Below are 14,501 nucleotides of genomic sequence, written 5' to 3'. Positions count from 1 at the left end.
ATAGATATGTAGAAGCATTTACAATAAAATGTTAAACTTAAAAATAACGATCAATATGAATTACTTTAAGATCAATAATATATAGCAACTACACTAAGATTGTGTAAAAGCATTTACAATAAAATGTTAAACTTAAAAGTAACGATCAATATGAATTACTTAATGATCAATAATATATAACAACTAGACAGGTAAAAGTTTTCATAAGTATAATGAATTTACACGAACTGACTAATACTAATAGATGGTTATATAATTCGAAAATGAACTTTTCGGCCTGATCGAGTGAAATAGTTTTTTTTTTATTTATGATTTATTGGCTTTATAAACTAGTACATTAGCCATATACTAAATTACATGATATCTACACTATCTCTTAAAGTCTTGTCTTACGTATATATCATTGTTTATGTATGTTTCATTTATAGTTTTATATTATTAGATTTGATGTAAGTATAAAGAGCACCATATAATCTTGTATCTGTCAGCACTGTTATAAAATTAATTGGAAGGGAGATTTTTGTTTGATTATTTCCTCCCATAGTTTAGTTTTTGTCTGCCCTTTTCCTAACGTTTACACTCCATGATGATATGCTCTGCATCCGCCCTAGTCGCTTCACCCAAGCAGTAGCAACTAGGATCGATATCGATCCCAATTCTGCTTAGGCAGAATGAATTAGAGTGAAATAGTTGTTCTCTGCTTTGGTGATAATTGTTTGGTCCATAGATAAGTAAACATAAATAGATCGCTATCTGAGGCCATTTGACATTACCGCCATTTTAATATTTTTAGCGATCTGAAGAAGGCAGCACTTGTTCAGTATATAAATCAACCGCTGGTATTATTTCTAGATATGGTTTGCATACGTAATTCAAAATAAGAAAACCTAAATAATTTCTTATATTGGAAATGAGAAAAAAAAACATACGAAGTACAAAATATATTTTCAAATATATATTACAAACATTTTTACATAACAATTAAAATTTTTATAAATGTAATAATCAATATATACATAATAATAAGTATTATAATTTTACAATTATAAGTAACTAAAAAAGTATTCACAATGGTATGATAAATTTACAAGGAACGATCAATATGAATTACTTAATGATCAATATATATAACTACACAGAGATTGTGTAGAAGCATTTACAATAAAATGTTAAACTTAAAAGGAACGATCAATATGAATTACTTAATGATCAATAATATATAGCAAACTACACAGAGATTATGTAGAAGCATTTACAATAAAATGTTAAACTTAAAAATAACGATCAATATGAATTACTTAATGATCAATAACATATAGCAACCACACTGCGATTATGTAGAAGCATTTACAATAAAATGTTAAACTTAAAAATAACGATCAATATGAATTACTTTAAGATCAATAATATATAGCAACTACACTAAGATTGTGTAAAAGCATTTACAATAAAATGTTAAACTTAAAAGTAACGATCAATATGAATTACTTAATGATCAATAATATATAACAACTAGACAGGTAAAAGTTTTCATAAGTATAATGAATTTACACGAACTGACTAATATTAATTTCTTAATGACTAATATTAATATATTAAAAAGAGAAGAAAAAAGTATAGAATCTAAGTATGTAGTATATAGAGTATATACTAAAGATAATGGAATAGTATAATTAGAAGAAATGACAAATAATGAACAAATTTAAAAAGTTAAATCCTACAGACATAAAATATATATATTGATATCAAAATTGATAGAAAACTAAATTCCAAGAATTAAAATTCATTTATGAGTCATGCTTCTTTAACATTAACTTTGCATTTGATATTTATTTTATCATTAATAAAGTTGCATTCTACAATATCTTGAATTTCTTATGATTCGATTGTGCAGCAGTCCTTTCGGCTGGAATGTTAAGAATATTTCTGAGCATTTTATACTCTGTTGCAATTTATACCTTATTTTATTGCTTTGTTTGTCTATCCTTCTTAACTCCCTCAACATATAATGGATGTGTCATACATTTTACATGCCCTCGGCATCAAGACACTCCTATCCTTAGTCACTAGATTCTGCTGCAATTTGAATTCCCAAGAACATCTAATAAACATAACATGTTGTAATATAATATCAAGTCGTAATAGCAAATAGTATTAAAATATTCAGAATTATTATTACCCTTTCCACCGGAGTTGCAAAGTGTTCTCCTGGTCATATATCAGATTGTCTTTCTCTTCTTATATCACTGTGAATTATAGACATGAAAACTATTCTGTGAAATATAATTGGACATTTTTAATTTGTTCACTTCATAAAGCCGGAAAGAAGTGCATTTTTATATTATTTCTGAAGTTACCACAAGTTGGTGCGTTACATTTTGCCATATTAAATTTCACATTGCGCTACATTTTGCCATATTAAATGCTTACTTGAATACAATTAATTACAGAAACAACATGCGAACCATATGCGAACCAAAAACTTTAATACAAAATGGTGAATGGCAAATCTAAGCGATCAATTTTGACGTTTTACATATTTAGTAGCGTCATCTTTTTTCGCTAAAAATAGTAGTCCTTTCCAAAACAGGGTAATATACATTTGTTCGGAGATAACTCCCCATGGTTTGGTCTACTGGATCTACGATGATATAGGCTGGTTTGATGCGATCGATGGACATCCGTGTACTGCCTCTCTGTGTTCGTATGGTTACTGTTTTATCATCTCTCTTAAGAACTTCGTATGGACCTTGATTTGGAGTGACTTCCTGATAGTATCGTCGCGGAGGAAAATATTCGTGCATGTTTGTAGGTCCTGATAAATAAATGGTTTATTGTTTGTGTGATTACTGGATTTACTTGGTTGAAGATGCGCTACGTGTTCTCGAAGTCTCGAGAGTAGATCAGCCGGATGTCTTAAATTTTGAGGATTTTTATATAATTCAAAAAATTCTCCAGGAAGGCGAAGTGGTTCACCATACACCATTTCAGCGGCTGATGTCTTGATATCAGGTTTGTAAGCGTTTCGAATGCCTACTAGAATTAGCGGAAGTGCTTCCAACCATGTGTTGTCTTTGTAACACATTATCGCAGTCTTGAGTTGTCGATGGAAGCGCTCTATTAGTCCGTTGGAACATGGATGATAGCTGCAAGTCCTGATCCTAATGGTACCTGTCAACTTGTTTAATGATCTAAATAATTCAGATTTAAATTGAGTACCTCGATCAGTCGTCATTTTGACTGGAGCTCCGAAGCGGGATATCCAGCATAATAAAAATCCAACCGCTACTTCTTCTGCAGACCTAGTAGTGGGTATACTTCTGGCCATTTGGTAAATCGATCAATGGCTGTCAAACAATATTTATAGAAGTTAACAGGAGGTAAAGGACCAATTATATCGATGTGTACATGTGCAAATCTTGCTGTTGGCAAGGGAAATGTGTCGTGAGGTGCATGAACACGCCGTGTTATTTTGGACTATTGACAATCTTGTCAAGCTCTAGCCCAATCGTGGCAGTTTTTCTGTATACGTACCGTGCAGTATTAAGACGCAAAATTGCTCGTATCCCAGGGTGACTCAAACCATGTAATGAGTTAAATATTTGTCTCCGCAGTAGTGCCGGGATATAAGGTCGTGGCTAAGCCTTCGCCGTGTCGCAAAACAACTTTATGTTTGTGCCTGGTACTGGAATTTCTTCTAATTGTAGTTTGGCGTCCTGCATCAAAAGGCGTTTAAGTTCTGCATCATCTTTCTGGTTGTGTGCTAGGATTTGGAAATTAAGTAAATTATCTTTTGTAATGGTTTCGACTCGTGACAGTGTATCAGCTATGATATTTTTCTGGCCTCTGATGTATTTTATATCTGTTGTAAACTGTGAAATAAAATTTAGATGATTTAATTGAACTGGCGGAAGTTTTTCATGGCGTTGGGAGCATGCAAAAGTTAATGGTTTGTGATCAGTGTATATTGTGCATTGATGCGTTTCAAGGATGTGCCTGAAGTGCTGCACAGCAAGATATACCGAAAGCAATTCTCTGTATTAAGCTGGCCATATCGATTGACGTGGAGTCAACTTTTTAGAGAAGTATGCTAGGGGTTGCCGTTTGTTTTCAACCAATTTTTGCAATCAGGCGCCCACTGCCTGCTGGGAACATATGTAAATAATCCTAATTTAGCACCATGAATTGTATGTTGGAGTAGCGTTCCTTCCGCAAGTTTGTCTTTGCAGGATTGAAATGCTTTTTTTAGTTCTGGAGTCCAGGAGATAGATTTATTGCCTTTGATAGATGATATTGCATCATGAAGTATTGCTTGGTTCGAAGCTGCGTTTAGTATAAAACGGCGATAATAATTGAGCATACCTAAAAATCGTCTAAGGGACTTTGCGGTTTCTGGACGAGGAAAATTCTCCAGATTTTCGATACGGTCAGATGGTGGCTTGGTTCCTGTTGCGGAAATTTCGTATCCTAAAAACTGAATTTGCGGGATACAAAAGGTACTTTTTATCTGATTTATTACATTTTCATGGTGGCAAAGGCGTTCAAATATCGCTCGTAAATGCACTCGATGCTCTTGTCTATTTCTGGAAAAATAAAATATCATCTATGTAAGCAAAACAAAAATTTAATCCTATCAAAACTTTGTCTATGAAGCGCTGAAAGGTCTGCCCAGCGTTTCTGAGACCGAAAGACATGAATGGAAACTCAAACAGGCCAAAAGGCGTTGATATTGCTGTCTTTGGTACGTCCTTTTCTTCTACCGGTATTTGCTTGTATGCCTTCACTAAATCTATAACAGAAAATATATTACATCCCTGGAGATTTGTTGAGAAATCGTGAATGTGACGGACTGGATATCTATCTGGAACTGTCCTCGCATAAAGTGCGCGATAGTCGCCACCCTCCATCTTTCTTTTTGACCAGGTGTAATGGGGAAGACCAAGGACTTTTTGATCGACGTGCCTTTTTGCAGCATTGATTAGAATTCATCCTTGGCCATCTAGTATCGGTCTGGTGCTAGACGACGTGGACGGCATGATACAGGTGGGCCTGGCGTTGTAATAATGGAATGTCTTGTGCTGTGGAGGGGTTTACGCAGTGCGTCGGATGGTTTGATTTGATTTGGAAATTCTGATAGTAGTTTTTGAATTGTCGGATCCTTGTGTATGAGTATTTTAACGCTCTCTTGGTGTGATGTATGAGTTACACATGCGGTGTGTAACCCAGTTCTTCCATCGACTAGGCGTTTATTTCGGCAATCTAGTAGAAGCCCAAAAATGCTAAGAAATCCGAACCTACTATTGGTGTATCCACGTCTGCGATAATGAATTTCCAGTCAAACTGTCTTCGCAGCCCGAGATTAAGACACAAATTCTTTAGTCCGTACGTTCGAATTGGAGTACCATTGGCAGCTTGTAGTTCATACTCTGATTTGTTCCATTTATTGAAGGCTCTCCTGAACGTCTGAACCGGTATCTATAAGAAATTTGGTGTTATTATTCTTACCAAGAACAAAAAGGCGACCTTTAGCGGATTGATATTCAGTTGTTGCCACTACTGATCGGTTTCCTCGTTTTTTGTGCTGCGTATTCTGCTATTCACGTACATGGTTTTTGATATTGTTTGCCTTTTTTCCAAATTGCTGATGATACCAGCATTTCGTGGTTTCTTGTCGTTCGCTGCTTCTCGATCTTGATCTACCTAAACGTCGAATTTTTTCTTGCAAATTTCGTACCTGTTTTGTTAAATCGTCCAGGGTGTTTTTGTAGTGGATGTGTCGGTAGATTGATTGTGGTGTGGCTGCTTTGTTTAGTCTACATGCGGAACCAACGGTTGAGCTTTTAGTATTTTGTCCGCTGTGATTGCCAATTTATCTAAAGGTAGGTCACTTTGGATTTGTAAAATGCCGCGAACGAAAGCAGGCAGCCTCATAAATCGTAAAACAACAAATTTCAAAAATTCCTTTGAGTTTACTAATTAATTTTGAAATATTGCATATTTTAAAATAGTGTTTCATATATAAATAACAAATATATAAAATAAAATATAATTGAAACATAAAGTAATATATGTTACATGAACTGATTTTATTTTTTTAAAAAATTGACAATTTTAAAAACAGAATAGAAGTGTTTATATTAACTTCTATATCGTTTGGAATGTTGTTGAAATGGATAAATATTTAGTTTCAGAAATAATAATTTAGACGGATTAACGAAATGCGGCTCTTGTATTGAAAATAGTTGGGGTTCTTTCTGAAAACAATTGTCAAAGAATGATTTGGACAAGTCATTAAAATCAATATTTATGGGCTAAAGACTGATGGCTCGCAATGAAAAGATTCAGACTAATACATATAACAATGTTTAATTTTTTATATTGTGTCGCAACACGTCTCCTTTGCCTTTGCATAAGTTGAGTGTACATATTCGGTAACGATTTATTAACCAAAATTAATAAATTTATAAATTCTTAAAGCTGAATATTGAACTGAAATGTACTTAATTTATAATTCATTATTATTATTGGTAAAAAATCATTGTGGATTTAATTAAAATCGTAAATAAAAATATTTTAACGGTTGATCACGAAGAAAATACCCGTTCGATGTACTAATCAGTACATCCCCAAATTTTTCGAATAGTAATATTCGAAATCGATTTAATTTTTTTTAAGAAAAGGTTTTGAATGAACAACAAACAAACAAACAAAATACTCCTTCGCGAAAGTTATAATTGGTTTAACTTCTTAATTCGAATAAGTTAATTAATTTTGAATCGAAATTAGGCTTTGAAATGGAAGTAAATAATCTCTTGAGTTTATTATATTTGAATTTTTGAAATGTTGAATTAAAATTATTAAGAATTAGAAATAATAATATAGGATGTAAAAATAAAACGTTGTAGGTGACAAAAAAAAATTAAAAAAAAAATGGAACCGGTTCCAGAACCGGAACCGCGCTGGACCCGGATCCCTTTCACAGCTCTAAATTTTAATATGGTGTTTTAAATGAATATTATTGAATACTATTTATTTGTAGTTTGTTATTTTATTTATACTTATAAAACATTATTAAACGGGTCGCAATTATTATTTGAATCTCAAAATATCAACTTTTTTGAAATGTTAATATAAAATAAATTTTTGGCCTCATGGCACATTTGCTTCGCAAATCATATTTTTTTCAAAGTCAGTACTCTTAAAAAACTTTGTATAATTTATACTCATTCGCATTCATAAAATATTTTTATATTATTATTAATTTTATTTAAGTTATTCAAATTAATAATCTAAATTTTGAATTAAGTGCAGGGGACATTGTCGAATAATTTATTTCGAGTTATAACAGTCAACAAATTAAATAAGAAGGTTATAGCTGATAATACAAATTCGAATTTATATTCTGCATTACTTGAATAATGTAATTATTTTGTAAAATACATTTTAAATTAAAATAAGACATTGAACCTGTTTGCCATTTGGCTGTCCCAAGTTACCCCGCCTATGGGGTAAAATGGACTAGATAACAAATTTTTAAAAAACAGCATAAAAGAAAAACGAATGAGTCGAAAGACCCCAAAAAAATTTGGATAGGATTATACCATAGTTATATACGTTTTTCATAGAAAGTGTATAAAACTCCAGTTCGATTGTATTAACAAAATATGGGCAAACGAATAATGTTAATATAAATTATATAATATTGAACAAGTAGACGTTCATTATACACTACACATCCTTATGCACTTAAAATAAAGCATTAATTTTCTTGATTCTCTAGAAATTGTTTAAAAATACTTAAAAGGAGAACCCGCGCGTTGCTCGTCTCGGATTTTGATGAAACTTGGCACAATGGTAGATTTGATGCCCAAACTGACTCCGGTAAAATATTAGAGGCCTATGAAAAGCGGTTTAATTATAAAAATTAAAAAAAGTTTGCATTATAGCAGCGCGCGGCATGCATAGCTTGCGATGTTTTTCCTTATCAACAGCAGATTGGCCGAGTGGCTATCGTCGTGGAATACTAATTTTTGCTCCGGGGTTCAATTCCCGATTAAAATATATTTTTTATTTTTTTTTAGTGATATTTATAATTTCAAGTCATATGTCGAAAAGGATTTTTTATATTAATATTAGATTTTGCTGGTCAAACGTACAAAGTAATCCTCAATAGTAAATTTGAACATAGTTTTTAATTGGAAATAAATTATATCTCTTCTTCCGTATTATTGCTGATATTAATACAAAATTATAATGTTTCAGGAATCACTTAACATTTATATGATCGTAAGTTTCATAAGTAATATCAAAATAAAAATTTACCGGTATTACGGAGGACTTTATTATAGAATATTTAGCGAAAAATATAAAATTAATTAAAAAATCAAATAAATTTTGATATTATTTACACGTGAAATTATAAATATCAAATAAAAAAAATAAAAAAAATAAATCTGTATCGGGAATTGAACCCCAGAGCAAAAATTAGTACTCCACGACGATAGCCACTCGGCCAATCTGCTGTTGATAAGGAAAAACATCGCAAGCTATGCATGCCGCGCGCTGCTACAATGCAAACTTTAATTAATTTTTATAATTAAACCGCTTTTCATAGGCCTCTAATATTTTACCGGAGTCAGTTTGGGCATCAAATCTACCATTGTGCCAAGTTTCATCAAAATCCGAGCAAAACAACGTTTGCCGGGTCAGCTAGTATGAAATAAAAATCTTTCGGAACCATAGATAAACAATTATAACGGAATTGTTAATCTCACATAAGATCACCGTTTTAATGTTTTATCGTAGCGCCGTTGCGCTTTCTCGTTTTTGACAGGTGTGCCGACACCCTTACGTTTGCTGTTCGCTCTACTGTTATTAGCATTCGTTATCTATGTACATACATATGTCGTTGATGGTTTTCGCATCTCGCATTAGATTCAACAAGTGTGTTCTTGTACTGATCATAGATAAAAGAAGAGTATATGGTTCTGATTTTCAGTCCGATTTTGTTTCAATTTAGTGATTTAGTGCACAATTAATGATCTACATTGGCGATGGCAAAGGTTTTGGTTAGTACTTTGATGGATTGATAATTTTGCTTATTTATTTAGTACATGACAAAAGCAAAGAACTTTGACAGCATCCTATTTCACTTTTGCATTGATTTGGTATGAGAAATATTCGTTAATAACGTTCGTTTTTATATTTATGGTTATATTTATTGCCGTGAAATTGTTGTTTTAATTTAAAACCTAATATTCCTCGTATTTATGATTATTAGGTGCGTAGGCAATTTGTTGTTTGTGGATATCATTTCAAGAGTTAGGTTATGGCTAATACTTATGCTATAATTCCAAATATTTTCTTTCGTGGGTACTTATTTTCTTCTTTTTAAGCTATATTAAAATAATATTTTTATATCTATATGAATTACTGAAATATTTTATAATTTCAGCTGTCGTCGAAGAAACTCTATTCTACATGATGGAGACCTATGTGAATGTTTTATTGTACAAAACCATCCAATGTTTAATAACTACATGAGGTACCTTGAGTAAGAATTTGTGGATGTAAGTATCTGCATGTTTTTTATCGCAATGGATATTAATGGATATAAACATCGTCTCAAGGACCTACCTGTGGATGAGAGCCAGGGGCGACCTGCGGTTAGTCGATCGGTTAACTTACAGTCCGGTCCCAGTTGCGATATTTGTCAACCTTTTTGGCATATATTACAGGTTGAGAAAAGTTTGATCAGAGGTCAAAATTTGGCACATTCATTGAAAATAATTTGATCAATAGGTTAAAACTTGGCACATACGTTGAAAATATTTCGATTACAGCTTAAAATTTGGCAAATCGGTTGAAAATTGTTTGATCATAGGTCAAAATTTGGTATATGGACTGAACATCATTCGATTCTAGGTCAAATATGAGTTGAAAATGGATCGTAATTTTTTTTTTTTTAAATTAATTAAAAAATCTGAAATGAATATTCAATGAATTGATAATGCAATTTTACGTTAAAATAATATTTTTTTTTAGGAAAGTAAAAAATATATAAGCGTTTCACTGTCATATATTATAATACATTTAATATTATTGAAAATTTTACAATTACAATATACAAGTATACAATAAACCTAACCTAAAAAAATAACACAATAAGAAACCTAAGTATTTATTCAAATAAACTTAACTAAATTCAAAAACTAATTCTGTCTTCTGGTCTTCTCTTCATTCCTAGTGTACCTGTCCTGTGTGCGATGAAGCCTTCTCTAATATAATCTTCCACTTGAGCCTCCGACACTTGAATGACTGTTAAAATCATTTCAGCTACAATCTCGGAAATCATTGTTAGTTTAAGAAAATTAATACAAATATTTTAAGTGAACAGTTTCATTATTTTACTATTATAAGAACGCCACTATGACGTTTTATAAATTTTACAAAACGGAGTATTGAAAAATTCTTCATGCCTTTGCTCCCGCCTCAGCTGTTCTTCTTGGGAACCGCATCAGTGAATATTGTCTTTGATATTGATACGGTTGCCACTCTTGGACAATGACCGCCAATACGAGCAAGCCGTGTTTTCTTAAAATAAAAACAGCATATCATTAATACATACTCACCATCAATTTTAACAAGTATATATTTACAAACCTCTGTTTTGTTGCCTCAGTTTTGAGGAATTCCTCAAAATCACCCAATAGGTTGCAATTTGCCACAGGCTACAATCTAAACAGATCTTCCCAATTATCCACACTGTTCTCGTTTCTTTGTTGCGGTTTGTTGACCACTGAATTGAGCAATGCAGTGATCCTCTGCAATTGCATTTGGATCTTTGAAATGTGAGGAAATCTTTGTGGTTTCCTCTTTATTTCTTGTAATACTACTTCTTACATTCTTTTACCCTCTCTTGATTTGTTCTTGAGAGTCTATTTTTGTTAAACTTTTTCATTATTTTTATAACATATATTTACATTACATTAAATTAGTATCAATTTACAAATTATCTGCTTGAATATCCGACCTTTATTCTCCGACCCTACTGCTCCCAGCTGCTTCATAGTTCCCACAATAAAAAACGTAGGTGATTCTTAAATTTATTATTATGTTTTGCGTATGTTAATTCCTCAAAATTATTATTATGTGTTTTCAATACAATAGTTACTAGGATTAAACATCAATCTTTTGGCAGTGGGTCTAGGTGTGTCCTGTAATGATAGTGAGCTTGAAAACCTAAAATATATTCTTCGCTACATTTGTGTCAATTAAAAACTGAATTTACTTAATATTTTCACTTTCTGGGCCATCTATGAATCGCTGGTATATTATTGGCAACTCACGATACCTCAGATGGTGGTGGTAAAATACTGGGCTCTAATTTCTCTATTTCCTCTTCACTGCTGCGGTGAATTCTTTTTCGATCACGTCTCTGGATCCTTTGCAATTCTATGTCCGATGTGATGTCAGAGTGGTTCTCAGCTTTCTTTACCTTCTGCATTGCCAACTGAAATACATCTGCAAACACGATATATTACAAATATTCTTCGTGCATTTATTATCAATTATTCCACTTTACTCACTGGTCGATGCCAAAAATTAGCACAACTTTACACACTATTCATTCAGCGGCCTATAAGGTTCTCTAATCTCCTTCACTGATCGATACTAGAAAACCATATCGTTATAAATAGGGTATAAAAATGTTCTTTCAGTACTGTTGTACCAATTGCTGGCATTAACATTAACTCAACAATCATGTAGGGGTTCTGAATAATCTAAAACAAAAGCAAACTGAGTATTCCTCGGCAAATTCTTGTCTATTGGTCAATATTTAGGCAGTTGGTCATATTTCAAATAAGTCTTCCAATAATCGACAAGAACATGACCATCATCATTCAATGTGAATATCAATCAGGAGAGACATGCAAATTGAATCTTTCTTCTATCAAAAAACTTTGAAAATGGGGTATATTATTCTTTGTGACTTAGTAGATGTACCTGCAAACAAAGTCTTGGGGGATTATGAAAAAAATAAAATAAAAAATGCACGAAATACATAACCTGGTAGAGAATAAATTATATTTAACTTTAACACACTTTCGTCGGATAGGATTTCGGGCTATCTTACACCCTTAGCGGGTTTTTTACAGCGGTGCGATTGCATGAGCATGGCCTGAAATCATGCTTTAAATGTGCTTTAAAGCACAGTCTTTTACGTACATTACTGACTGCCTAACCTCATACGTAGTAGTAAATATTACAATATTTGTTATTATGGGGTAAAACTATCAATATTGAAGGTAAAATATTAGCAAATAAACTTGAATATCATTATGCAATGATGTAAATTTTTTTTATTCATTTATTTATATATATATATATATATATATATATATATATATATTTTGTAGAGTTTCGAACAAGAATCCAAAAATAATACAAAATAAAAAACAAGAAAAGTTTTTAAAAAAACTTTCTATTGTCGACGTTTCGGAACTAGGTACGTTCCATCTTCAGGACATCTGTCAAGAAACATGATCTTGATGAGATTTTAGCAAACAATATGTTTAGGAAAAGAAAATAGATTTTTCTTAAATAATGAATTAATTGCAAAAAAAATATAATAATGTACAGAAATATGATAATATGTTCAAAATGAAAATGATAAAAATGATAAAAATAAATGAGTGGATTATCAGAACAGGATATTAAACATAATAGAAAATTTTTTGAAAGTTATGGAAATTTTTTAAGAAAAGGTTAATGACAAAGTTGAATTAATTACCTGTATGTTTGAATATTTGTTAGCACTTTTTCACTAAACAAGCTTTTTTAACAAAAATGAATTTGTGAGTTAATTTTCCGCCGAATAATTAGATTTTGTAAATCAAAATTACTAAAAGATTTGTCTTTTTTAAAATTATTATTTGAAAACACTAATAATATTGTTCTCTGGATGTTGTTCGATTGGCTTTCGAAAATTAACTAATTGAAACTGGTGTGTCCTTTGTAACACGTGTAAACACTTGAACGAGAGATGTGAGATTGTATGTGTGTGTTTTTATATGTTAGGGTGTGAATACTTAAATTGTTGATCTTAAAGGGAAGTCGATATTAATTGTTTGTCAAAAAGTGTAAAAAATTTAAATATGAATCATGTAATAGGTTGTGATCTGATCTAATGTTGACACTGTTAGAAACATTTATGAGAATGAGACAACTCTCCGCGAATAACCTTCTAAAGATGCAACTTTCATGATATAAAATCTTTGGAGTGAAATTAAATGAATGGGCGTTTTCTATAGAGTGTTGTACTAGGGTACTTTTGAAATTTTTTTGTTTATGGTGGACCACACTTAGTTCATGTTGTCTCATTCTCTTGTGTACATATTGGGAGGTTTGTCCAATATATTGAAAAGCACAGTCATTACAAGAAACAGAATATACTACATTAGTATTGAGATTGGATGGGGTAGGGGATTTAATGTTCGTAAAGAATTGGTTGAAGGAGTGTAAGGATGAGCCTGATACTAAAATGTTTTCTTCTAACAAAAGTTGTGTTTTCAAATAATAATTTTAAAAAAGACAAATCTTTTAGTAATTTTGATTTACAAAATCTAATTATTCGGCGGAAAATTAACTCACAAATTCATTTTTGTTAAAAAAGCTTGTTTAGTGAAAAAGTGCTAACAAATATTCAAACATACAGGTAATTAATTCAACTTTGTCATTAACCTTTTCTTAAAAAATTTTCCATAACTTTCAAAAAATTTTCTATTATGTTTAATATCCTGTTCTGATAATCCACTCATTTATTTTTATCATTTTTATCATTTTCATTTTGAACATATTATCATATTTCTGTACATTATTATATTTTTTTGCAATTAATTCATTATTTAAGAAAAATCTATTTTCTTTTCCTAAACATATTGTTTGCTAAAATCTCATCAAGATCATGTTTCTTGACAGATGTCCTGAAGATGGAACGTACCTAGTTCCGAAACGTCGACAATAAACAAATAATTAAATAAAGAAATTGTTTTTTTAAAAACTTTTCTTGTTTTTTATTTTGTATTATTTTTGGATTCTTGTTCGAAACTCTACAAAATATACACAAATCCAAGACTCTACCATTCATATATATATATATATATATATATATATATATATATATATATATATATATATGATAAAATTGTTTCTTGGGCATCCATCCAATAATTAAAAAACAGTTTTATTGAAAAATGTTTTTATTAAGGGAACATACGTTTCGGGTCCAGATTTGACCCATCTTCAGTGCTAAAATAATATATCAGGGTTACAAATTAAAACAATATAAAAAAACTATAAAAATATATAAAAGATACATATTACAGACAAAAATAAGTAGAAACAATGTATATGAAAAGTATATATGAAAAAACAACATAAAATAAACAAATGTAAAGAAACTCACCATACAAATAAATTTAAAAAAATAACACAAAGCA

The 14,501-nt window shown here is 31.2% G+C and overlaps 1 protein-coding gene across 1 annotated transcript; it reads right to left on the bottom strand.

Annotated features, from left to right (window-relative positions):
* Positions 1 to 2,059: 2,059 nt before the first annotated feature.
* Positions 2,060 to 3,328, bottom strand: LOC113380657. The gene is made up of 3 exons (XM_026619816.1): positions 2,860 to 3,328; positions 2,637 to 2,815; positions 2,060 to 2,101 (listed from the first exon to the last, which is right to left on the bottom strand). Exons 1-3 carry the CDS (start codon positions 3,326 to 3,328, stop codon positions 2,060 to 2,062), a joined length of 690 nt encoding a protein of 229 aa, XP_026475601.1.
* Between the last annotated feature and the right edge of the window lie 11,173 nt (positions 3,329 to 14,501).

Source organism: Ctenocephalides felis, unplaced genomic scaffold (genome assembly GCF_003426905.1).
Source record: "Ctenocephalides felis isolate EL2017-DRISC unplaced genomic scaffold, ASM342690v1 CF-g0.4_SCAFFOLD_02293, whole genome shotgun sequence".
NCBI lineage: Eukaryota > Metazoa > Arthropoda > Insecta > Siphonaptera > Pulicidae > Ctenocephalides > Ctenocephalides felis.
This window is presented reverse-complemented; position numbering and strand designations above follow the sequence as displayed.